Genomic DNA, 25,474 nt, shown 5'->3' with positions numbered 1-25,474 from the left:
ATAAAGGTTTTTTTTTTTTTTTTTTTTTTTTTTTTGCTGCACTATCCCTTTAATCTCCCAAAATAACATCTGCAAATACGTCCTCTTTAGTGTCACCACTTGCAGTGTGAAGTTCAAGTGACTAATTGAATTTCCTTGAAAACCTGGAAAAAAAGTCCACCATCTGTACTGCTGTACAACAATTGGCTGCGGGAAACGTCACTCAACCGACAAATCCAAATCCTCTCAAGTCCTGAGTCCTGACCGCCTCCTCTGCTCTTTGCGATGCGCGGTCCCGTCTCCACAATCCCTCCCACGCACCCCTGCTCTTGACTCTTACGGATCGTAGGAGGAGGGAGAGTAGAAGCTGTATTCTGTTCCTGTTTTGAGGTCGCAGCGACCGATATCTCTGCCCCGACTGTGTGTATCCCTCCGGACTGTTTCTTCATGCTCGTGCTGCAGCTCAGATGGGAGAAGTAAGTGCAGCTGCTGTCTGGCACGTGAACGCGCGCGGCAGGTCTCTCTGGCGGGCCATCCCAAGCACGGGATGCTGAACGGGAGCCGTGAGGGTTTGTTTGAACTGGGCAGGCAGCTCCAGCAGGAGGGAGACTCCCAAGCTGCTCTGCACTGCTTTTTGAGCTGCCTGCTGGGACTCACGCACGTGCAGAGCTTCCACTCGCTTCCCAACTGCCTGCATCAGGTGAGCCCTGCAGGATCGAGCGCTGCATTATGGGATCCAACCTATTCAAATTGGCTTTACATTTAAGATAGGGTCATTTACATGCAAATTGAATAGGTAGATTAAATGACAACATGTACAAGTAATGCATTTCGTTGCATGCAAAACTCATTCTCTTGGTTGCGCATGTGGATTAATGATTTGATGGCACACCAACCTTTGCAAAGAGTGTGTGTTCACATTTGGTTTCCTGTGCCACAGCATGAGACGTGCTTGAGATATTCTTATGCAAGCTTGTTTATAGCTGTGTTGCAATAACCATTTGGTTTCCATCATGTGTTTACATGAATAACCAGTGCAGTTTATCCTATGTCCGCTGATGTTTCTTTTTCTTATGTGCGCACTACTTTTGTCTAATCATGGACTCGATTCGGTGACAGTCCATCAGATAAAACCCTCAGCCCTGCTTACTCGTCCTGGGTTACCCTGTTAAAGGGGTCAGATAGCGTTGCTAAAAAGAATATTAGTATGTTGTTTGTTTGGTGTAATGCAATGTGTTTATGCAGTTTAAGGTAAAAAAAAAAAAAAAAAAAAAAAACACACACATTATTTGTGTGAAAAGCGAGGTGTGCGCTGATTGGCCAGCTATCCAGTGCCTTGTGATTGGCTGAATAACCCAAGCATGTGGCAGGAAATGTTGCGCCCGTGAACCGGAGTGACAAAACAAAAACAACAAAAACCCATTATAAACGGGGCATTTGTTGCATCCAGTGGGGACATAATTACTGATTATAAAGAGTTATATCGTCTTTTTATGCATTGTGTTGCATATCACACTGCGTAAACATAAAACCATGTCTGGAGAAACGACAAACAAGCGTTATTCTATGCCGCTCAAAACTTGTGTTTGAATCATCAATGACAAATTTTTTAAATATAAAAAACGTACTTGCAGGCTGTGAGTCAGAAGTACCATACTGCCCTAGCAAAGTTGGAACTGAGGAACGGACTTGAGTGAGTGGCGACCGGTGGGCTTGAGAATGGCGCGATCGCTGGATTCGATGAAGGAACTTTAGTCTTTGAAACTTCACAGATCTTGTTTATGCACCAAGAGCTTGTAACACTCCATAGAGAAAGGAAAAATTTGAATCGCATCATATGACCCCTTTAAACTCTCAGAAATTCACAAGGGTCCCAGGCAGTGTCCAGAATATAAACAGTGGCTCTTACACAAGAGTACTGGAATGTGTGGTATGACATTGGCCAGACAGATTTGCTCCAGACTTACAAAATAAAATAAAAGAACATAATCAGAATTTGCTAATATTTATCACTAGCATTAACTGTAACATTCCATCGGAGAAAGTTATAAGAAACAGAATGTTACTTTTCGAGAGAATCTGCGTGAGCAACCACAGTTAAAAACATATTTACTGTAGGTCATATTTCAGCCCAAATAAAGAATGAAAAATAAAACTATGTTGTGCTTTGTGCTTAAAGAAAATACATTTTTCAATTATTTTAATTTTGGGAACTTTTTTTGTTTTTGTACAATAATTTATAATGTTATTTAAGCACATTCTACATTTCTACATTATTGAATTGCTAAAACATGCATAATTGTACTGTGAAAAAATGCATATATATATATATATATATATATATATATATATATATATATATATATATATATAAGAAAAATACTGTCAAGATGTGAATTCCATTAGAATTCCATTCTAATGGTCTTTTAAAAAGCTTATTTAATGCAAAATGTATTTATTTAATCATTTTATTTATTTATTTATTTATGGGGGGTTAAATTTCCCAAACATGTTTTTATGAGAGTTTTATTTAGGTATTTATTTCTTTTTTAATTTGTATTAGTACCTTTTTTTGTGATTAATCATTATCTCCATGACATTTGTATGATATTGTCTTTTATTTTGTGAAGCACTTGATTTTTAAATTTTTTAGACAACATTCTCTCTTGTTTTCCTCCATACAGATTGCTGAACTCTACATTGATGACAAGAATTGTATCCTTTTCAATAAAGCATCAGCTCTCACTTTAAATTGTGTAATGAACAAAATAATAAATCCTTTTAATCTGCACAAATATGCATGTAGTGAAACTTCAGTTTGACATTACATATTGTCTTATCGCAGTGCTTTTCCAGCTGGAGTTCTTGAGTGTGGTCTTTTTCCTAAGAGGATTCGTGGGCACTTATCATATGTCAGCTGAAAGAGCATCACAGCTAATTAACCTGCATAGAGCCAGCACGAGCGCCGCTGTCATTATTCATCTATGGACTGTCATTAACAGCAGGCTAGTGTTACGTGACATACATTCCCTCTTAAACCCATGGCCTCTCAATTACTAAAGCATAGAGTTTAAAATGGGTTCAAGACATACACTGTAAATACTGCAAAATATGGATTGTGGTTATGATGGAGTGATTGCTACTTAAAATTTCAGCTTTATTTAAAAAAATAAAAAAATAAAATATATATATTTTTTGGTTCTGATCATGCTGTGATTTTTTTTTTTAATTCTGATCATGCTGTGATTGACACTTCTGAGTCGGCAAGATCAACAAGAAATACAAATGTAGAAATTTCTTCCATAGTCATGCTGAGAAATATACATGCCAAGCAGAAGGACAGCTATATTTCTCTGTTGATAAAGTGCTGCATCCATATTTCCTCTAAAGCACCAGAGCTGGTTTAGTGATTATTAATGCACATATCTGCTTTGCCATTGCAGTGCATTAAGAAAAATGTCAGAGCACTCTGTATTCCTAGCATTCACAACTTATTTTTAGCTGCTGCTCTTTAAAATTGCTGTGCTGCATATCTGAGATTTGAAGTTACATAATGACAGATATAAACTTAGAGTTCTCACACCTAGTATTCACCTCTTTTGAGTCATACTGTACTGTACACAGAGAATTATATATATATATATATATATATATATATATATATATATATATATATATATATATATATATATATATATATATATATATATAGTCAGCCAAAATTAAATGCGAGTCATTGTTAGATAATTAAATATTTAAGTGAACTGACTTCATATATTAAATAAAAATCACCTTGGGACCAGCTGGTAAAAAAAAAAAAAAAAGCCCAGAGAGGGTTTAATGTATAATTTAATATATAATATTACATTTCATATATAAAACTCACTTGAATCTACATATACAATTCTTACTAATATATATATATATATATATATATATATATATATATATATAATATATATATATATATATATATATATATATATATATATATAATAAACATGTATAATAGCCTCTGGTGCTGACTGAATACAAACTGTGTATTAAGCATTATTTCTACAAAATGAAGCATTAGGACACAGGCTTTTAATCAGATGGAGCGAAAGGCAATGCTAACTGAATAGCATACATGATTACAAAATCAATGCAGAATACATTAGTTCCTGGTGTGTCCTCCACAGCTAATTTAGGGGTTAGCATCACATGAACCACAAATAGATTTATCACTTTCAAACTGATCCTCATGCTGTTAGCCAGCAAATTCAGATGTTCCTCAGCCAGCTGGGTTCTAAAAATGTACTTGCGACACCTGGAAATATGCTGCTCATTCGTGGAAAAGATCAAATTAATAAGGGCATCATTCTGTTACTTAGCATTGTTTACAGTGAGATGCACAGCAGATCAAACATCGCAATCACACTCTATATAACATACTGTAAAACACATGAAAGAGATCAAATAAAAATATCAGTGTTTTTCATATTGTAGTAAAGTTAGGTATGCTATTCATCCTGCTCAGATTGTGGCACTGGCATAAGTGATACCAGTGTGCTTCTACTTTTCGAAGTGATTACGCTTTTTAAAATGGGTGAAAACTCACAGAGCCATGATTAGAGGACTAAACAATCACACAGAATACCTTAGAAACCATACAGGAAATCACTAAAAACAACTCTGAAAACCCTAGCAACTGAAAAAAACCCTCTAATACTAGCATTCTCTATTCTTTTTCTATTTATTCGACTTGTTTTCTTTTTATTTATTATATACAGTATTGTTCAAAATAATAGCAGTACAATGTGACTAACCAGAATAATCAAGGTTTTTAGTATATTTTTTATTGCTACGTGGCAAACAAGTTACCAGTAGGTTCAGTAGATTCTCAGAAAACAAACAAGACCCAGCATTCATGATATGCACGCTCTTAAGGCTGTGCAATTGGGCAATTAGTTGAAAGGGGTTAAAAAAAATAGCAATGTCTACCTTTGACTGTACAAACTCAAAACTATTTTGTACAAACATTTTTTTTTTTCTGGGATTTAGCAATCCTGTGAATCACTAAACTAATATTTAGTTGTATGACCACAGTTTTTTTAAAACTGCTTGACATCTGTGTGGCATGGAGTCAACCAACTTGTGGCACCTCTCAGCTGTTATTCCACTCCATGATTATTTAACAACATTCCACAATTCATTCACATTTCTTGGTTTTGCTTCAGAAACAGCATTTTTGATATCACCCCACAAGTTCTCAATTGGATTAAGGTCTGGAGATTGGGCTGGCCACTCCATAACATTAATTTTGTTGGTTTGGAACCAAGACTTTGCCCGTTTACTAGTGTGTTTTGGGTCATTGTCTTGTTGAAACAACCATTTCAAGGGCATGTCCTCTTCAGCATAGGGCAACATGACCTCTTCAAGTATTTTAACATATGCAAACTGATCCATGATCCCTGGTATGCGATAAATAGGCCCAACACCATAGTAGGAGAAACATGCCCATATCATGATGCTTGCACCTCCATGCTTCACTGTCTTCACTGTGTACTGTGGCTTGAATTCAGAGTTTGGGGGTCGTCTCACAAACTGCCTGTGGCCCTTGGACCCAAAAAGAACAATTTTACTCTCATCAGTCCACAAAATGTTCCTCCATTTCTCTTTAGGCCAGTTGATGTGTTCTTTGGCAAATTGTAACCTCTTCTGCACATGCCTTTTTTTTAACAGAGGGACTTTGCGGGGGATTCTTGAAAATAGATTAGCTTCACACAGACGTCTTCTAACTGTCACAGTACTTACAGGTAACTCCAGACTGTCTTTGATCATCCTGGAGGTGATCATTGGCTGAGCCTTTGCCATTCTGGTTATTCTTCTATCCATTTTGATGGTTGTCTTCCGTTTTCTTCCACGTCTCTCTGGTTTTGCTCTCCATTTTAAGGCATTTGAGATAATTTTAGCTGAACAGCCTATCATTTTTTGCACCTCTTTATAGGTTTTCCCCTCTCTAATCAACTTTTTAATCAAAGTACGCTGTTCTTCTGAACAATGTCTTGAACGACCCATTTTCCTCAGCTTTCAAATGCATGTTCAACAAGTGTTGGCTTCATCCTTAAATAGGGGCCACCTGATTCACACCTGTTTCTTCACAAAATTGATGACCTCAGTGATTGAATGCCACACTGCTATTTTTTTGAACACACCCCTTTCAACTAATTCAACTAATTGCCCAATTGCACAGCCTTAAGAGCGTGCATATCATGAATGCTGGGTCTCATTTGTTTTCTGAGAATCTACTGAACCTACTGGCAACTTGTTTGCCACGTAGCAATAAAAAAATATACGAAAAACCTTGATTATTCTGGTTAGTCACATTGTACTGCTATTATTTTGAACAATACTATATATATATATATATATATATATATAATTGCTTATATATTAATATCTTAGATATTGCTCTTTTTTTTGATTGCTTTTATTGTCCTTATTTTAAGTCACTTTGGATAAAAGCATCTGCTACTGTAAATGACTAAATTTAAATGTCTTTACTGTTGCTTTTAATACATTAAATGCATCCTTTCTAAATAAAAGTATGCATTTCTTTCAAAAATAAATAATAAAATAAATACATCTGACTCTATACCAAATGGTAGCATATATAACCATACTTTTTTGTTTATTAATTTGTTTAATAAAATTAGTAGCTAAAGCATATTTGTCACTTTTCACATTCTAACAAGAGGTCCAGCTGTGCTTTATGAGACCAAAATAGAAACACCAGCAAGTTCCCGCACATACAAATAACAAATCCTGCCATTATCTAGGTCATTCATGGCTATTTTAAGAACTCTTTCCTCGTTGGTCATGTTCCCTTAATGACACTTGTTAAGAGCAAACATTTTCTTCTTACACTGAGATTGTAATGGCATGTTTTTGAAAACACTGAACGAACTCTTTAGTAACTATTTATAGAACAGCCACAAGCTTCGTGTCTTTCTATAAAGCTAAAAAGAGAAAGTGACACAAGCACCAGCCAATCAAAATATCACACAGGCCTTGAGCTAGAATAGTGATTATTTTTTTGTTTGACTGTTTTTTTAAGGTGATACATTAATGGTTCAGTGTACACCAGTGTTGTGAGGCTAGCATCTGAACGAATCAGGATTTCACTGAGCTTGAGTAACTGGGTGACGTGTGCGATCATAACAAGAGATTATTCCTGATGACAAGCGTGTCTAATCCTTCACCCGTATAAAATCAGATGGGAAAGCTCTGCAGTTCATTCAGGCGGAGAAGATGTTCTACGAAGTGGCATTGATCGAGCTCACCTCGCTGCAGGCCAGCACAGGCAGGTCCACTTTTTATGGATTTACTTCAATGCTTCTTTTATGGCACTGTTGAGTGGACATGTGACTCTTTGGTCAGCATGTATCATAATATATTAGACATTTTCATCATAGCTGTGCACAATAATGTATTTAGGCGATACCACACACAAACAAGACATTCTGAACAGCAGCTTGATTCAGAGTGTGTTTATACATCTACTTTATAGAGTTGTTCAACAAACAAGAAGTTAATAGAGATTAACTTACATTACAGACACAATAATAATTCCAGTTACTTTGTGTAATTTTCCTCCGTCAGTGAAAAAGTTCCAAACTAATCCAAAGCGAAGTCAACCAAGTAGACAGTGCTGGTCTTTCATTGCAGAAAGAGTCTGTGAATGATTCAGTGAATGATTCAATGGCTTACTCATAAAGATAATAGGTACGTTCCAATCCAAACCTTCTTAATAGGACTTTAGGTCTTTATAGGGTATTCTGCCATTTTAAGCGATATTCCAGTTAGAAGGGAATGTAAACGTTCAGTTCAAAGGTAAAATAATAGTAAATTACTTAAATTTCATCATATACAGTGAAAGCATAAGGAAAGCATCATTATCAGATACATGTTTGTACAGTTGGCTAATGAGAGCTCTGTATTTTGTGTTTGAAATGGTTTTGAGGACAACAATTTGGTAGTTTGCTACAAGTAATGAAAGTGACAAAAATTTTTTGCAGAAAGCCCTGATATTGAGATGGTTTGGGCATGCTTCGTATAAATTATAGTAGAAATTATATGAATTATAGCATAAATTATACTTTCATCAGGCTCATCTGTAATGCTCCAAATTCATTATCATTAGAACAAGGCTAAGAACAAATGTATGTACTTGCGCATGTGTGATTAATAATGCAAGATTTTCTATTAGCATGTGTATGCAAGTTCCCCTATGCATACAAATACTAAATACTACACACAATTATTAGTGATGAGACCTAGTCACTTAACTGGCATAGCAATGTATCCAGCATACTTTTGATAAAATTAATTAAATCAGCGTCTCTGTCCATTCCAAACCTGAATTCCTTGGCACAAATGTGCCACAGATTAACCACAAGTTTGCAGCAAATAAATAGCAACAAAACTGTCCCCAAGGTCCCGTGGGAGAGCAGTAATATATTTAACAGAGGTCCATCTTTATTTGCCTTGAGATGAAGGAGACCCATCGATCTCCTCCCATGGTGCACGTCTGCCATTCCTCCAGCTGTCTGCAGGCTGATGAGACAGCATATATCTCTAGCATGGGCAGAGATACAGGAGGCTAGGGAGATATATGACCAGCCTATACATTACCTCATTAAAGAGCTGTTGAGTGTCCTGGAACCGCTGCCTGATTCAGCGGTTTGGGCGAATGATGCGTGATTTCCTCCCTCTGGCCCAAACCTCCTTCAGTTCCCATCATGCCCTCGGGATACACGGGATAAACAGAGAATGTCTTTGTATATATAGTGATATGGTGTCTGCTGCATTCAACAGATGTGATGTGTAGATCCTTTTTAATAAAGTTGGGTTCGAATACATAAGTGTGGTTCTTAGGGGCCGTTCACACAGACACATGTTTGTGCACTATTGTTTTTCTACGTAAGCATGCACTAGCTTCTATGTAAACATGCATAAGCTCATGTCTGTCAACTTTTGCAGTATGAAGTGGTGTCAAAAGTGTAATTCTGTTCTAATGCATACGCTAGGATATGCGTATAGTGAATGCGACTCAACTTTCATCATCAGCACAGTGCACAAATACTGTGTTAAAGACAGAATTTGTATCATGCTCAGCATACGCATTCCTTATTGTAAACTTAAAAATTAAGTTTACTTCAGCATTATTTTACTGTGCAGTTCTGAGATGTTAATTGGATTCAGAATATTGCTCTCTTCCAGTTCATGGGATTGATAACGATTATTCCAGATTCCAGTTAAAATTACAGTCAAATGTTGGACATTACAATGAAAGTCTAAACAGTAAAGAAAAGACGGAGAGTTTCATAAAGGTCTCTTTCTGGCATTGTCCTGCGTATTGTGCAAAATTGATACTAGTTTGCATGTCAGGAGTTGGATACTTATATGCATTTGCACAGAAAGGTGTCTTGCTGATTTTATTACACGTTAAAATGCATTTAATTTCATTAATAATATGTTAGTACACCCCCCAAAAATAATGATTTACTTGCCTTCGTGTCATTCCAAACCTGTGACTTTTTCTTTTCTTTTTTTTTTTCTTTTTTTTGACTCTTACTATGAAGATATGACTCAGACAGAAGAACCATTCATTTCCGGCCGAGACATCACTATTTCTGGCACTCGTGAATGTGCCAGGGAGAACTAGCGGATGTCGCGATTTCTGTGACGGCGCCTTCAATTTCAGCCTCTTCCTCACACAAAATGATGTTTGCCTTCAGAAGATTCGGAGTTTGCATTTAGTTTTGTAACTTTAGATAATTTTAACATTTTAAGAGTGCTCAGTATATAAAAAAAATAAATTAAAAAAAAGTCATGTTTTGTGGAAAAAATGCCGTGAAAGTTTGTGAAAAAGTAAACGAGAAAGGAATTTCTCTTTATTAAGCTGGATTTCAGAAACAGGTCTTCATTGGAAGCCAGGCAGACAGTTGTATTGTCTTCTTTGAATGATCCGAGCTGGTTGTTCCAGCTGGTCTTCTTAGTCTTCTGTTTTTCATACGTCTCATTTCCTTGTAAGAGCATTTGAATCTGTGGGTGTGGTGGCATCTCTCCTCTCACACCCTCCCTCCCTCTCTGTCTTTTTCACTCCTGTCACAGTCTTGTTGTCTCTGTACATGTGAGTCTCTGTGAGTGCTGTGAGGTTTCTGACAGACTTTGTGTGAATCAGGGTCTCAGGAAGACGGAATACTGGGAACGCCAGGATGTCTGTCTCAAGAGGAGTTATCAGAACAGACTTCACAGGCCCAGGATCTTGAGAGACTGGCTCAGCTCTGCATCATGAGCAAAAGGTAGGAGACTGAACTGACTGTGAAAATGATACTGCATATATCCAGCATGCAGACTGATTTTGACAAAACCGGCATGCCAGATATAGTAAGTAAGAGTAATTTCCATGATAGAGGGCATTTAATGGGCACTAATAGTCTAGATACAAAATTAAGGGAGATGCTTTCAACTTGTCCTACACAATTTGACACAGAATTACACACTGAGTCATATTATTTGTGCTGACTTTCCACTGTTACACATCTTGTTTGTGTCTCATTCATGAAAAAATTGACTACTGCTGTAGTTACTTTTCATTAAATATAAACAAATACGAAAAAAAATTTTGGAGAGTGAATTGTTTCATATGATAACATTTACCATAACCAATTTTATTATAGTGAAATGTTTTAAATAGTTTATTTATAAGCATAATTTCTAACTGATTTGTTCTTTAAAATACTTTTTTAATGCAAAAATTATAATATAAATAATGTAGCTATAATACATTTTAAATGTAATATAACTTATTTGAATTATGGATTATTATATATTGAATTATTTGAATGTTTTGTTGTCTGGGTGTGTATATTTTACTTTATATACATTATGTATAAATATATACAGTTATGACAACATAACATTCAAATAACATTCCATTATCTCAGTTATAAGCACATGCTGCCTGATTTTACTTAAAAAAATGAGAGAGAGACAGAGAGAGAGAGAGAGAGAAAGGTGACTTCTGTTATGTGACTCTCAAGGTTTCAAATGTTACTGGGACACTTTGAGTGAGGTGTCTGCTTTCCTCCGGGGGCTTAACATGATGAGGCGCTCTTTTGTAAGGCCACTATACATTTGAGGACATTTATGACCCACAGTTGGCGCTGGTTGGGGACTTTAAGCATTTAACCTGATTGTCTCATTAAAGGAGACGGCTTGCTGGTAGCACAGGAGAGAGGATGACATTAAACTTGAATGAGAACGAGACTGTTTTATTGCTTCCCCAATTAGATGGTGTTTCACAGGACAATCAACTGTATAGAGGTGTCCACACCATTTGTTTGTAATCCCTTAAACTCTTTGGGTCAAGTAACTGTTGAAACCTGAGCAGGGCAGATATTCAAGATCTGTTGGTCAGCTAGGACAGTTGTATTTCAGCTTAAAAACACCTTGCAACTATGCAATTAGACCACACAATCTCATTATGTCTCCAATTATTAAACCGTATCATCTCAAGAGTCAAAGGTCATTTTATAAGTGTTAGTTGGACCACATGACTTTATTAGAAAGAAATCTTATTGATATTTTGGGAATCATAGAGCTAAATGTGTCCTGAAAAACAGTTCTGATCAACTCTTCTGATATCATAATGAAAAATAATAATAATGATTTAATAAAGAAATAAATGATTTATAGAATTAAATTCTTGATCAGAAAACCTTATGAAGTATTTTGGCATAATATAATATTTTTTTTCTTAGAATGATTAAAAAGAATGAAAGAAAAATGTAGTATGGGGCAACCAAAAAGTCATTGGTATTGGTAAATAAATACATAGATACATGAAAACATTCATGCAATAGGAAATGATACCAAAGATATGACGACTATTAACCCTCATTGCTTATATCAAAGGTCAGTAAGTCTCTAAAGATATTATTAAAATATGAAGTATTACAATTTTAAGACAAGACCAGGTTAGTTCAGGTGATAAAATGTCATGTGGTTTGACTCCCCAAATATTTAATTAATATTAAGAGGTGTATCAACTTGCAATATCAAAATATGTTACTTCTTTTTACTTGGTGGTTACACCACATGACATTTTAGACATTATTAACTTTTCTTGAAAATGGCATAACGTTTTTATTTTTTTTTTTTTTTTTTTTTTTTCAAGATTGAAAAAGTACATTTCTAAGGCCTTTGAAAACAAACTAGAATTTTATACTTATTTTTATTTATCGTGAACAGTGAACACTAATATCATTGCCTCTTAAATCAATATTTAATGTCCATTTATTTATTTATTTATTTAATTTTTTTTCCCAATAACCCAAAATGTGGTTGTATTTAATTTTAAGGTAACCAAAACATTTACTTTTAAAGGTCTGATAGTTCTGACACAAACTGTAGCTCGACCCCTACGGAGTGAAGAGGAAGTGTTCAGCCTCTTGAATCTTTCAGTGTCAGGGCAGGAAGGGCTCTTGTAGCTGAGAGCTTTGCCATGTTGTGTCCGATCAGATGTCCCCTGAGGACAATCTAAAACAGTGCAAACCAACACCTAGTCATTATTAATTAACAAAGGACCATAATAACCACGCTGACATATGTATTGGCTTTAAAAAAAACATGCTGTACATTCAAGAGAGAAGTATGGAAGAGTATAAAAACATGACATTCAGAGCTTTAAGAATATGAAAAGGAATCAATATTTAATTCCTGACCTATATCCGAAACAAAATTAATAAATAAATGATTAAAGTACAGTACAAGTCATTTTATCAAACAATAGTGCTGCAGTAAGGACCATGTGGTGCTAAATGATCACATGAGGAAAAACTTCCATCCGAAATCCCTAGGAGATTTCTCAATGTACACCCTGAGGACGAGCTGTCGCCCATCCAAATAGCACCGTTCTTCACACACATGCCAGGAGTTCCAGCCAAAAAGAAGAGCGTGCCATATCTCTGGCACATTTCCACTAGCTCCGGTAGGAATCACAGTGAACGTGTGCCCGGATTTGTTGTGACGGGTGCTGTAATGCATCCGCATGCTTCGGCGAGCCGGACTGTGCTGTGGCTTTCTGTATCTGCGCTCAAAGCAAAGATGCAGGTCAATGGGCTCAAATAGAGCTTTATGCCTATGTGCTCTGACCTGCTTTTGATTTATTTTTTTTTACAACAGCTTCCCTATACTATTTGTAGTTGTGGTAAAAAATAGAGTTAGCAGAACAGAATCTATATGGATAAGATATGGTATAGACTCTGAGTCACAGAGGATTTATAGAAAGGATGCAAAACTGTTCCCGGCTTGTTCATCATGCATGTCTTTGTTATTTAAATCTGTCTGTGTTTGTTTTATACATAGCCTAGGGCTTCTGTTCATATGTACTGAACACTATGAGTCATGTGTTTACCATGTGATGACTTACAGGAGGAGGGGCTTATTCACCCCTTATGCTATTTATGCAGTATGCGTTCATGTATACTGTATGTGAATCTTCTGGATGCAAAACCTTGTTGAAAAGGATTTATAATTGGTTATATAAAAAAAATGGTTAAAGTGTACTGCAGAATTTGTTGACAAGCATTTTTGGTAAACTATACTTTAATGTAATTTATATTGAAACTTGTATGTCATGCATTTACATATATTTGTTATTATACGTTTGCAATGGTGAAGTAGAAATTTAGTACATAAAATATTTTGCATATAATATAAAATTAAATTATAGATGTTAAAATGAAATTAAAAAATCAAGTAGGTGTGTTTTAATATGTCAACACAAAAAAAAATGTACAAAAAAAGATTAGTAAATCATGTTTTTTGTGCAGTAAGTTTAGAAAAAGATTTAGACATTACAGAGTAATTTTTTTAACTTTATAAAAAAAAAAAAAGTATGCTCTCTTTATACTCTATTTTAAGTGGCATAATAAATACCGTATTTTTCGGACTATAAGTCGCACCTGAGTATAAGTCGCATCAGACCGAAATACGTCGTGGTGAGGAAAAAAAAATTATAAGTCGCACTGGACTATAAGTCGCATTTATTTAGAACCAAGAACCAAGAGAAAACATTACCGTCTCCAGCCACGAGAGGGCGTTTTCTCTTGGTTCATGTCTCTTAGTTCATTTCTCTCGGTTCATGTCAAATTAATTTTGATAAATAAGTTGCACCTGACTATAAGTTGCAGGACCAGCCAAACTATGAAAAAAAGTGTGACTTATAGTCCGGAAAATACAATAAGTAAATTGTTTTTTTCTTCATTACACTACAAGGGCATGTTCAAAACGATACACAAAAAGTGTATAGTATGCAACATTAAGTAAGTTTTGAAGTATGTACAAGATCATGCTGTATACTGTATCCCACAATGCAACATATGCATCCTGCCCTTCCATTTCCATTATGATTAAGATATATATTTTTTTACACAAAATTTGATTTTTATTTAAGTTTGAAGGTGACAGGATTTTTATCATGTGTTTTATTGGAAATACTCTCAAATCGATTAACTGTGCTTAAGAAAGAAAGAAAGAATGGTAAGGGGCATAACATTTTTCTTCACATGCTTGAGGTATTCAGCCAATCACAGCACACTAGATAGCTGGCCAATCAGAGCACACCTCACTTTTCAGAACGATGAGCTTTGTAAAAATCAATGCGTTTCAGAAAGCCAGGGCATAGAGGAGAAACAATAATGTACATTAGGTGGAAATTAATGTGTTTTTTTTAACCATAAACCGCATAAACACATTGGGTCTCATTCATGAAACACGAGCAGAACGAATTTTTGTGTAAATCGCGTGTAAAGTGGTTTTGGCGTAAATTTTTGGATTCATTAAAACGTTCGTATTTTCCAAATGTTAGTTGGTACGAAAGAAATCTACACCTGCTCCCAGCCACGCGTAAATAGTGCGTTTAACATCTGAACGTTTTGCTCATTAATACGGCTGCATTTTAATTCACCTTAATCGGGTACATATTTACACAGCATTTTGAAAAAAATATATATAGTAATTACATAGGCCTACGGTTTTTCTTTTTACTTTTATTATGCGAGCTAATAATAGGATCTGCAAACGGAACACTTTAATCAAATAATTAATTGCTTTCTGGGAAAACTAATAGCCCCTTAATTGTTACGGAAATTGTTTCCTATAAAATGGCCAAAATCAGGCATAACAATAAACATTTAAGATGGCTGATATAGCGCTTTTGCTAGATTTGGCAGATAGAGCGCTGCGCAAAAGGCGTATTTTCAGAGACCGCGCAGACTTACTTGCCGAGAATGATGACTGGTTAATTAGTCGTTTCAGGATACCCAGACCGGTTCTTTTGCATTTATGCAATATATTGGAGGACAATCTTAGAAGGCAAACTAGACGATCCCACAGCATTCCAGCACACTTGCAGGTGTTGTCTGTGCTTGGTTTTTTGGCAACAGGAACATTCCAGCGGGAGATTGCAGACAGGTCAGGGATATCTCAGTCATCCATGAGTCGCATCATCCCAGATGTTCTTGATTGCATAGTAGGGCTAATGCCCCAATATATAAAATTCCCCTATAACCTTGTCCATCAGTTGGAGGTGAAGCAAAGATTCTTTGCTATTGCAAACCTGCCAAACGTAATAGGAGCAATTGATTGCACACACACTCGCATTAAGGCGCCATCACATGATGCATTTCCATTTCTAAATAGGAAAAACTATCATTCCATAAATGCGCAACTAATTTGTGATGCTAAATGTGCGCTACTTAATGTAGTGGCCCGCTGGCCGGGTGGTACTCATGATAGTTTCATTCTTCGGAGAAGCTCAGTTGCTAGGCGTTTGGACAGTGGTGCAGTAACAGACGGATGGCTAATTGGTATGTACAATTTTATTTATTCACAACATTTGACAAATATTTGACACTTTCCCTCCCCTCCCCTACACTCAGGTGACAATGGTTATCCCCTGACACCATGGCTTATGACCCCATTGATAAATCCCCAAAGCCGACAGGAGATGGCATACAATGAAGCACACGCAAAATCTCGGTCAGTTATTGAACGCACAAACAGTATCTTAAAGGGGCGCTGGCGGTGTTTGGACACATCAGGTGGTACACTGTTATACAGACCAGAAAAGGTTTGCAAAATAATAATGGCCTGCTCCGTTCTACACAACATTGCCATGGAACATGGTCTGCCAGACCCAGAGGATATAATTAGACCTGATCATGGTATGGTGCCTCCAAGGTTGCCTATCCGACACATAGACATATCTCATGCTGCAATTGCAAAGCGACAGGAACTAATTCTACGTTTCTAAGAGTATGTATGCATTAAAAAGCAAGCGCACAAAATAGTTTCAGTAAACTTTATTTCTTCGGTTTAATAGCATCACATATTTCTCGTAGGCTTCCACTTATTTCTTTTAATGTATCATTTATTGCCAGCACAGCTTGACAAATTTTGTCTTGCTTATCCAGCACTTCCTGACTTAAAGCCGTCTTCTGTGCAGAGGCAACACTGCGGGATGCTGCTGGATATACCGGTTCAGGAGCCGTAAGATGAACGGATCCGGTTGCCGCTTCGGTGGTCTCACGGGCGGACACAGTTGGCATTTGTCTGTCTTTACAAAAAAGTAAAATCTGCTCAAATGTAAACCGCTTTGTGTACTTCCTCTAAAATTATTTGTAATTTTACCATGTCAGCTGGCCCCAAAAAAATTATGAAGCCTTACCATTTGATTGTGCTGAAGTGCTTTCCTGCAAAGGGGTTTCATCACTGTCACCATCGGGAATTATACCCGACAGAGAGGTTTCGCCAATAACGCTAATGATGCGTTCATCGCATGGAGATATGCTCGATGATGATGGTGGTCCTCCTCCAGTTTGAATACGATTTTTCCGAAGTGAACTAATTCGTTTTTTGCAGTCAAGCTTCATGTCGAACCATTTTCTTTTCACTTCTGGGACTGTTCGATTAACAGATGAAACTCCATTAACAGCATCTGTAATCTGCTGCCAAGCTTCCTTTTTTTTAGGACCTGATACGCCACTATGTACGCTTGAAAATAAAATGTGGCGTTTTGAATGAACTTCCGATAACAAAACTTCAATTTCTGCAGCTGAGAAATTTTTCTTTTTCATTCGCTTTTGAGAAGACATGTTGAAATCCTTCGTTTGGTGTCATAATATGATGCCCATATATAGTTGTCAGTCTGATTTAATGGGCGGGATTTATGGTAATTGAGAATGAGCGTGCACGCGCGTCCCATTTACGACTGATTGGAATTCATTAACACACACACACATTTCACTATCACATCTGACGTTTACAAAGTTTTTGTGAATCAGGAGAAGAGTTTTCGGGAAGTTCTCTTTACGCGCAAATCACTCAGATATTTACTCGTATATTTACGAATGTTTCATGAATGAGACCCATTGCTTTACACCAAATACACAAAATAACATTCTTTTTAGCATGTCATATGACTGTTTAAGATGTGTATGTAAAGACAGTTATTTAAGGTTTAATAGCAGGTGTGAGATCCAGTGAATGTCAAGTGTTTGCATGAAAGTCTCTCTCTCTCTCATTCACACTTCCTTTTATAAATACTGACCTGCTGTGACAAAAAAATAAAAAATAAACTTGATATCAAGGTGATAGTTATATCTTAACATGCTTATATAGAATGTACAGACTCATACTCATGTACAGGAAGTATTATGGTCTTTGCTTTGATCTCCTCTTATATATAGTATTGTATTAGATGGACTGTCATTGCTGTTACTCACAGAATACATTAATATTAATGTTCTTTCTGTTAATTGTATTGAAATATGTGATATTATACTGGAGCTGCTTTGCAAATAAACTCTTATTCTCTCACTATTTATGACTGCAGTAAGAGAAAAAGGTCAACCAAGTCCTGAAGGTGTAATCAATGATATAGATTTGCTGATTGATGAAACACACTGCGTATGCATGAAACAACCTCAAAGGAATTTTGTATCACACAATGCAATGCATTTGACTGCTGTTTTCTAATGTCATAGAGGAGCTAGAAATAATAACAGTTGTGATTTTTCTCTTTTTAAAATAAAATTGGTTCTTGATTTTGATGTCAAGAGCAATTTAACACATTCAAAATATCCGTTTTGGACCATAATTTCTAATGTTTGTGTCACTCTCCATTGCTTTCAGACCCCATCTTGCTTTAGAATACAGTGGCAAGGTATGTACACTGTGTTTAGTTTATAGTTTATATGCAATATGACGGAAGGCTTTAAAAGAGGAAAAGTCTGAAGAAATGTCAAAGTAATTGTATTTTCTCCATTTGATTCCCATTTAGGCCACTAAAATCCACCAGAGGGCTTTTGGTAACGATCACCCCATCACAGCCCGGAGCCTGGAGCTGCTGGCCACTGTCTATGCTGAGATCGGCAAGACAGAATACACAAGTAATGTAACCAAGGAAAATGTATCAAACTGGAGCTAAAACGGGGTTTTGAAAACATTAAATCAATTACAGAAGGCTAATTGTCCTTATAAAAATGTAGCATAAGCATATTTTCTGGCAAAATCCTTCATATTTACTACAAGAATAGTTAATGTTGTAAATTCATAATTAAATATTTTGGATTCTTCTCTAAATGCTTAAAAGAATGCTGAAAATTTACTTATCATCAGGCCATCCTAGATATAGATGAGTTTTTTTTTTTTTTTTTCATCTGAACAGATTTGAAGAAATGTATCATTACTGAAGTTTATTATTACTGATTATTGAAGAAATGTATCATTTGCTCACCAGTGGATCCTCTACAGTGAATGGGTGCCGTCAGAACGAGATCCCAAGTAATCCACACAACTTCAGTCTGTCAGTGAATGGCTTGTAAATAAGAAACAAACACATTAAGACGTTTTAAACTTGATACTGTCTTTAAAAGACGTTAATTGATGGACTGGATTCATGTTGATTACTTGTGGATTATTGTGATGTTTTTTTTATCAGCTGTTTAGACTCTAATTCTGACGGAACCCATTCACTGCAAAGGATCCATTGAAAAAACAATGAAAAACCTAAACTAATCTAAATTTTGAATGGAAATTTTGGTAACAATTCAGTATAGGTTCCAATTCACACTAATAACTAGTTGCTTATTAGCATGTCTATTATTAACATATTGGCTGTTTATTAGTGCTTATAAAGTACATATAATGCATGACATCCATAATCCTACCAAATACCCTAAACTTAACAACTACCTTATAAACTATTAATAAGCAGCAAATAAGGAGTTAATTGAGGCAAAAGTCATAGTTAATGGTTAGTTAATAGTGAGAATTGGACCCTAAAATAAAGTGTGACCGAAATGTTTTTTAGCAAATGCTAATTTTTGGTTATTACCTTTTTAAACATTCGATTTCTGTAATTGAATTGAATTTATTTGTAATTGATTATTTTCCTTATGACAGTAGTGGCTATTTCCAGACCAAGTTACCACAGTAATTTGCTTTATGATAAATCTGTAAAAAGCTTATTTAAGCACTTTTTACTGTACATTCTAGGCCCATACAACCTGACAGCCTTTCATATTCTTAGTAAAGTGTTCTGATTGTCACAGCAGTAGCTTGGAAGCAGCTTCTAGTGAAAGCCCTTTTAAGAATGTTACTCATATAGAGCCATTTACTCCTTCCACTTAGTGAGGAAGCAAGGAAGTATACTGTACACAGTTCTGTGCGATAAAACTGCAGAGCTAAATCGCCTGAATGAGTAAACATTTATTCCAAGCATGCACTTTCTGTCTGCAGCTGATGGCGTTTTAGATCTCGGGAAGAAAAGCCATGTTGTGTCTTTGACAGTTTGAGGCCAGGGCATTTTTGTGAGCATGAATGTTTAGCTAGTTTTCTGGAGGGACGGCTCGTTCTGTGTCTTCCCTAATGCCTTTTTCCTGAAGGATGATGAATGTATTGTATTGGGCAGAATTGTGTCATGAATATCAAACTCTGAGAGAAAATGCTTTCGTCACAACATATCACCTGCGGGCCACTGTGTCATAGTTGCAATGCTAATTTATTCTCTTCTAAACTAGTTTCATCATGCAAACTGTTCTTTTTATGTTACAGAATCATTGGGAGAGTGTGTGTCGACTCTTTCCAAAAGGTTCTCGGCCACCGAGTCATTCAGCGACGCTCTGAGTAGCATCTCTCAGAGCCATAAGGACAGACACGCTGAGCTGCGACACAGAAAAGAGCCATGCATACAACAGGAAACTCCTAAAACCAAGGTAATACTGACACCAGTATTTTTGAATTCTTTTGAAATTTACTCTTTGCATTCATGTTGGTTTAATATGAAAGAATGGTTTAACTTTGATGTTTTTGACATTTTATTGCAAACAATTTTGTCATGTGAAATGTGCGTTGATGTCAAAATGTCTGAGGAATCAGAGGTAACGTTATATTAATCTACTGCCGCAGTCAAATGTCTTTATATTGCCTCAGTCAAACATTCTGGAAGTCAATAGTTTTGTCTTTTCTGATTTCAGGTCATAAATGAAAAACTGCCCACCTCTATTCTGAAAAGGTCCCATGTGGAGCCAGACTCATCGCGCAAGCGAAAAAGCGAGAGGCGGGTTCGCTTCAGAGAGCCGGAGATCACTGTTCATGGTGAGAGAGTCCAAACAAACCTTCTCTCGAAGTCCCTAAAACCTCCATTTAAAGTGGTTCTCTGAACTATTAAGAGCTGGCACTTGAAAATAGTAAAGTAAATGGAACATGTTGAAGTGGGTTGTGAAAGATTGTTCTCGTTGAGGTCTGCGGTTAATGAATCAACTCGGTTTGAAAAAAGAAAAAAAGGGACGCACAAACCTAAGTGATTTACTTTTTAGATTAATTATACATGCAAATTAGTTAGTGTGCAGTCTGTGCCAACAACACTGTTATGTTAATGAAGCAAGGAATTTAATTTAAGGAATTAAGGAGGATCATAATTCAGGGCACCAGTGTAGTTTGTTAAGATGCACAGCTTGTCTTTCTTGTTCTTGTGGCTCAGTAATAGAGCATTGCGTTAGCAGTGCAAAAGGTCGTTGGTTCGAATCCCAGAGAACAGACATACTGGTAAAAAAAATTAAAATAATTTTTAGCCCGAGTCGCTTAGGAAGAAAGTATCTGGTAAAAGCATAAATGTAATGTAATGCCTTTCTCTCAAGAGCTTATGGCAAAACCCAGTATGAATGAAGGCCATGTGCTTCCGTGCATCCAAAGATTTAAGTGTGGCCACATTAGTGAAATTTCACAAGCACAGGTCCTTTGTCAGTTGTCAGTGTTGTAGTGATGTATGAACCAAGCAGCATTCTGTTTTTCAATGTGGCAAATTGCGACCAATTTGAATAGGTGTGACCAATTTGCACAAGGGAAATATTTTGCCCTCATGCGAAATTCCAGATTTTGTGGATTTCTATTAAAATGCCTGGATTTTCTCGAGTGGTAAATGTGCCTGCACCTTTAGTTGTATGAATGGTTATGGGTTTTACAAAGATTTTGAATAACTAAACCTTTTATGTTGGGTTTCTAGACATTCCGTACTATGAATGTTCAGGAGGTAAGTAGATAAAGAAATATGTTGTGGTGTGGTGGATCTCAAAAATGCATGAAAAGATGCATGCTTTTCTTGCATGAAATCTGGGAATCAGAACAGCCTGAGCTTTTATAAAGTAGCCCTTTGCTGTGGTTTAATACGTTGAATGAATAACATGAATGGAACTACAATTTGTTTGCCTTTTGCTTATTTGAAATATTTCATTGAGGTATATCATGAATGTACAAACAAAAGAGAGTGACCTTTTTATTATTTATTTATTTATTTATTTTGGTTAAAAGTGCAATTAGCAGTTTTAGCCCTTGTGGAATTTCCCTAGACTTATCCAAAATAAATAATGCTACTTTGGTGTGATATTGGAAATTTCATTCTTCCCACTTGTGTAAGTCCATAACTATGAGTTTGGGAGTTTACGGCATCTTATTAAAGCCAAAATGTATGAAAAATATTTAGTCAGTATTCATTTGAATAAAAAGCAGTGTCCCTTTCTTAGAAAACCCTATAAAAAAATACATTAATCTAGATTGTCAGCTAACAATTATGGAATTTTGGTCAAATAAAGGTTGTCTTTACTGTCTAAAATACATATATTATGCATCAAATTATTATTTTCATACGTAATATCAGTGTTATCTAAAGCAACGTTCACAAAATAGCCTCTCACAAGACAAGCTAACAGCTAACTAGCATGCTCACAGTTAGCTTTTTCTCTGTATAGTGTATAAGATGGCCTGTCAATGTGCAAAATGATTGAAATGATAAAAGTAATAAAAACATAAAAGAAAATGCTTAGAGCACATTTAAAGTTACTATGGAGCCCCAAACATGACATGTACAAAAAAAAACACTGTTGTCATGTAAATGATTGGCCAAAATGCACAAGAAGCTTTCTGTTTTTAGTTGAAAATGGTATTGTATAAACGTTTCCTTAGTAAACCATGGCAACGTTGTATTAATGAATTCCCTTGATTTAATAAACCAAAATGAGGGAAAGAATTAGTAAACCATGGCCACAATCACAAATACTATACAACGAATTAATAATTTGTGAGAACTCATTTTTAATCTGTGGCCATGATTTAACTAAAAAACAAAGGAACGAATAGTAAATCGTAGCCATGAATTAATTAATACGATTAAGAAACATTATTAAAACATCTCATTTTTTATTTGTGGCCATGTGTGTTTGCTTGCATGTCATGTGGCTCTGTTTTCGACTGTTACTCAGCCAAGAAGTTTAGCATGTCAACTCAAATCTTTCTGGATGTTGTGTTCCAGTCTACGACACCCCCCAGAGTCATTTGCACCTGGCCCTGCTCACCTGCCTGTTCCTGCTTCTGTCTGCGCTGGGTCTGGCACTGTACTGCACGGACCGCCGGAGACCCCAGCGCGCCTGCGAAGAGCTGCAGACGGCGCTGGCTGTGTACCTGCTTCAGTTCAAACAGATCGTTTGGGCCTGCTGGATCTGGCTGACCATGCAATGACTATGGCATAGCTGACCACAGGGGGCAGAAAAAAAACATAAAAGGTCAGGATGTTTTTTGAAGGACTGTGTAAGAAAAAAAAAAAAAAAGATAAAGGTCCTATTGTTTTTTTTTTTTTATTGCTTTAATTTTCACTGTTTTAATCAGACTGGCCACCAGTCGAAGTCTGTGAGGATGTTCAACATCCAACTCTTTTATTTTGTGGTTGATTGAAGGCCTTGTGCTTTTCCACACCATTAAGGGATGGTGTGCTTTTTTGCCCTTTATGGTGGCATGTAGTAGCTAATGACACATCCATATTATAATGAGCCATATATATTTAGATCTCTGTATGTAGCTCTTTTTCCTCTTGCAGTGGTCCTGGGTGATATTTTTTTGAAGAAGTAGTTGAACATTAGATGAACATTTTCAAAAAAATGGACACCTCCTCAGGCCATCCAAGATTTTGGCTCAGCCAGTGGATCCTCTGTAGTAAATGGGTGCCGTCAGAATGAGAGTCCAAACAGTTGATTAATACATTGTAATTCACATGACTCCAGTCCACCAGTTAATGTTCTGTGAAGCAAAAAAGCTGTGTGTCTGTGAGAAACTTTTTTTTGTCATTTTGCTTGTGAATTAATGTGGCATTTTTATCATCTGTTTGGACTCTCATGTTTTACGGCAAACATTCACTGTTGGAGGATCCCCGGTTGGGCAAGTGATGCAATGTTACATTTCTCCAAAACTGTTCAGATGAAGAAAAAAACTCAATTTTATTTTATTTTATTTTATGCTGAACTGTTTCTTTAAAGCATCTTTTGATCCTTTTCCAAAGAATACTTGTGCAGCAATATTAATTAAAACTTTTCGCACTTGAAATTATGCAGGACTGTCGATACAGAAAATGAATGAATGAATTCCGTCCACAAGTAGAGCCCGACTGATATATTGGTAGGTCAGTATCATCAGTCAAATTAGGAATGCAAGTTACTGAATCCCTTTATTGGTCTTTCGTAAGAATTATGGAAAAGAGCCAGGTGTAACGGTGAGCACATGCATAATGCCATGTGCACTGTCACAAATAGTTACATTTCAGTGCCTGAGAACACTTAGACACACACATATCGCATGTGCTTCTAGAATGATTAAAGGCATGGCTTTATCATTTCCTGCTAGTGCTATGTTGTGTGTTCTTTGCCTCGTATAATATTTAGCTCAAAGTTTTGCACCAAAAAAAAAAAAGAAAATCATTTCTAAAGTACTATTTTGTCTTATGATATAAATAGCAATATAAGGACTTTCTGAATCAAATAAAACAAAAATAAAGACAGGATTAAGTTGGAAATATGAATACGAATGTTACATTTCTAAGAACTTGACACATTTTAAATTAATTGTGTATATATATATATATATATATATATATATATATATATATATATATATATATATATATATATATATATATATATATAATCTCGTGATTACTGTTATGTCATTGACTCACTCATTATTAAATCAGACCCAAAATCAGTCGGGCTCTACAGAATGTGCACACTGTATTCTTTATGAACCAATGGATCACATTATATGAGCTTTTTAATGTCAGAGAATGTTTCATTTATTCAGTGCTTTTACTTTGAATGCACTTGCTGTACATACAGTAATGTGGTTGAATGTGTCTGTGGAATGCAAGACAATGCTATTTATTTTACTAATAATCAAATAGGTTTAGAATATAAATCTATATGTATATGAACATGTATATGACTTATTATTGTTAACGAATATATTTTAATGTAAATGAGAAAAAAGAACTGGCACAATGACAACACTTTTAGCATTTATCTACTTCATGAGAAATGAAGGGCAGAGCTGTTCTGTTAAGCACAAACATTTTCATCTGAAACTAATTCAGACATATAAGTCTGTCGTAGGTTAGTGTCATGCACTGCCAGATTTAACTGGCAAATGAAAGAATGCCATTTTAAATAGTTAATGCTTTATGATGTTACGTTTATATTTTACATAAACCTGTACCAGCATCTTGGCTTATGCCTTATAACGGTGCATTCATTTGTTTAACTATGTTTTATAAAATTTTCTTTCCTTTACATCAGCAGCAGTTCAGTATCTATTTTTCTAGTTTTTGGGAAAGCATTTTCTATCAAATTATATCAGTCTTTAGTTTCTAGTGTCGACGATATTGCTTATTTTCTCCATTAGCACACAACTTGACTTGTATTGCTTGAATGGAGGGGACAGGACACCCAAAACTGAAGAAATATTACATACACACATGCACCTGTTCAAAAGTTTGGGGTCAGTAAAATTTATTTGTATTTATTTTATTTATTTTTTTTCATAACGGATTATTTCAATTGATCAA

At 35.8% G+C, this 25,474-nt stretch overlaps 1 protein-coding gene across 2 annotated transcripts; it reads left to right on the top strand.

The window, feature by feature from the left end:
• The first annotated feature begins 37 nt into the window (after nucleotides 1–37).
• Nucleotides 38–24,459, top strand: LOC113060490 (uncharacterized). 2 transcript variants are annotated; one of them, XM_026229429.1, is made up of 10 exons: nucleotides 38–679; nucleotides 2,664–2,694; nucleotides 7,238–7,324; nucleotides 10,208–10,328; nucleotides 18,226–18,256; nucleotides 18,374–18,482; nucleotides 20,149–20,309; nucleotides 20,571–20,691; nucleotides 21,599–21,625; nucleotides 22,901–24,459. In XM_026229429.1, the coding sequence occupies exons 1-10, from the start codon at nucleotides 527–529 to the stop codon at nucleotides 23,104–23,106; spliced, it is 1,047 nt and encodes a 348-aa protein (XP_026085214.1). In that variant the 5' UTR covers nucleotides 38–526; the 3' UTR covers nucleotides 23,107–24,459. The 2 variants fall into 2 exon arrangements, with proteins under 2 accessions (XP_026085214.1, XP_026085216.1); XM_026229431.1 differs by lacking the exon at nucleotides 21,599–21,625 and having other exon boundaries at nucleotides 41–679.
• The last annotated feature ends 1,015 nt before the right edge of the window (nucleotides 24,460–25,474 follow it).

Source organism: Carassius auratus, chromosome 42, assembly GCF_003368295.1.
Source record: "Carassius auratus strain Wakin chromosome 42, ASM336829v1, whole genome shotgun sequence".
Taxonomy (NCBI): domain Eukaryota; kingdom Metazoa; phylum Chordata; class Actinopteri; order Cypriniformes; family Cyprinidae; genus Carassius; species Carassius auratus.
Note: the sequence above shows the minus strand (reverse complement) of the source record. Positions and strands in the feature narration are given on the sequence as shown.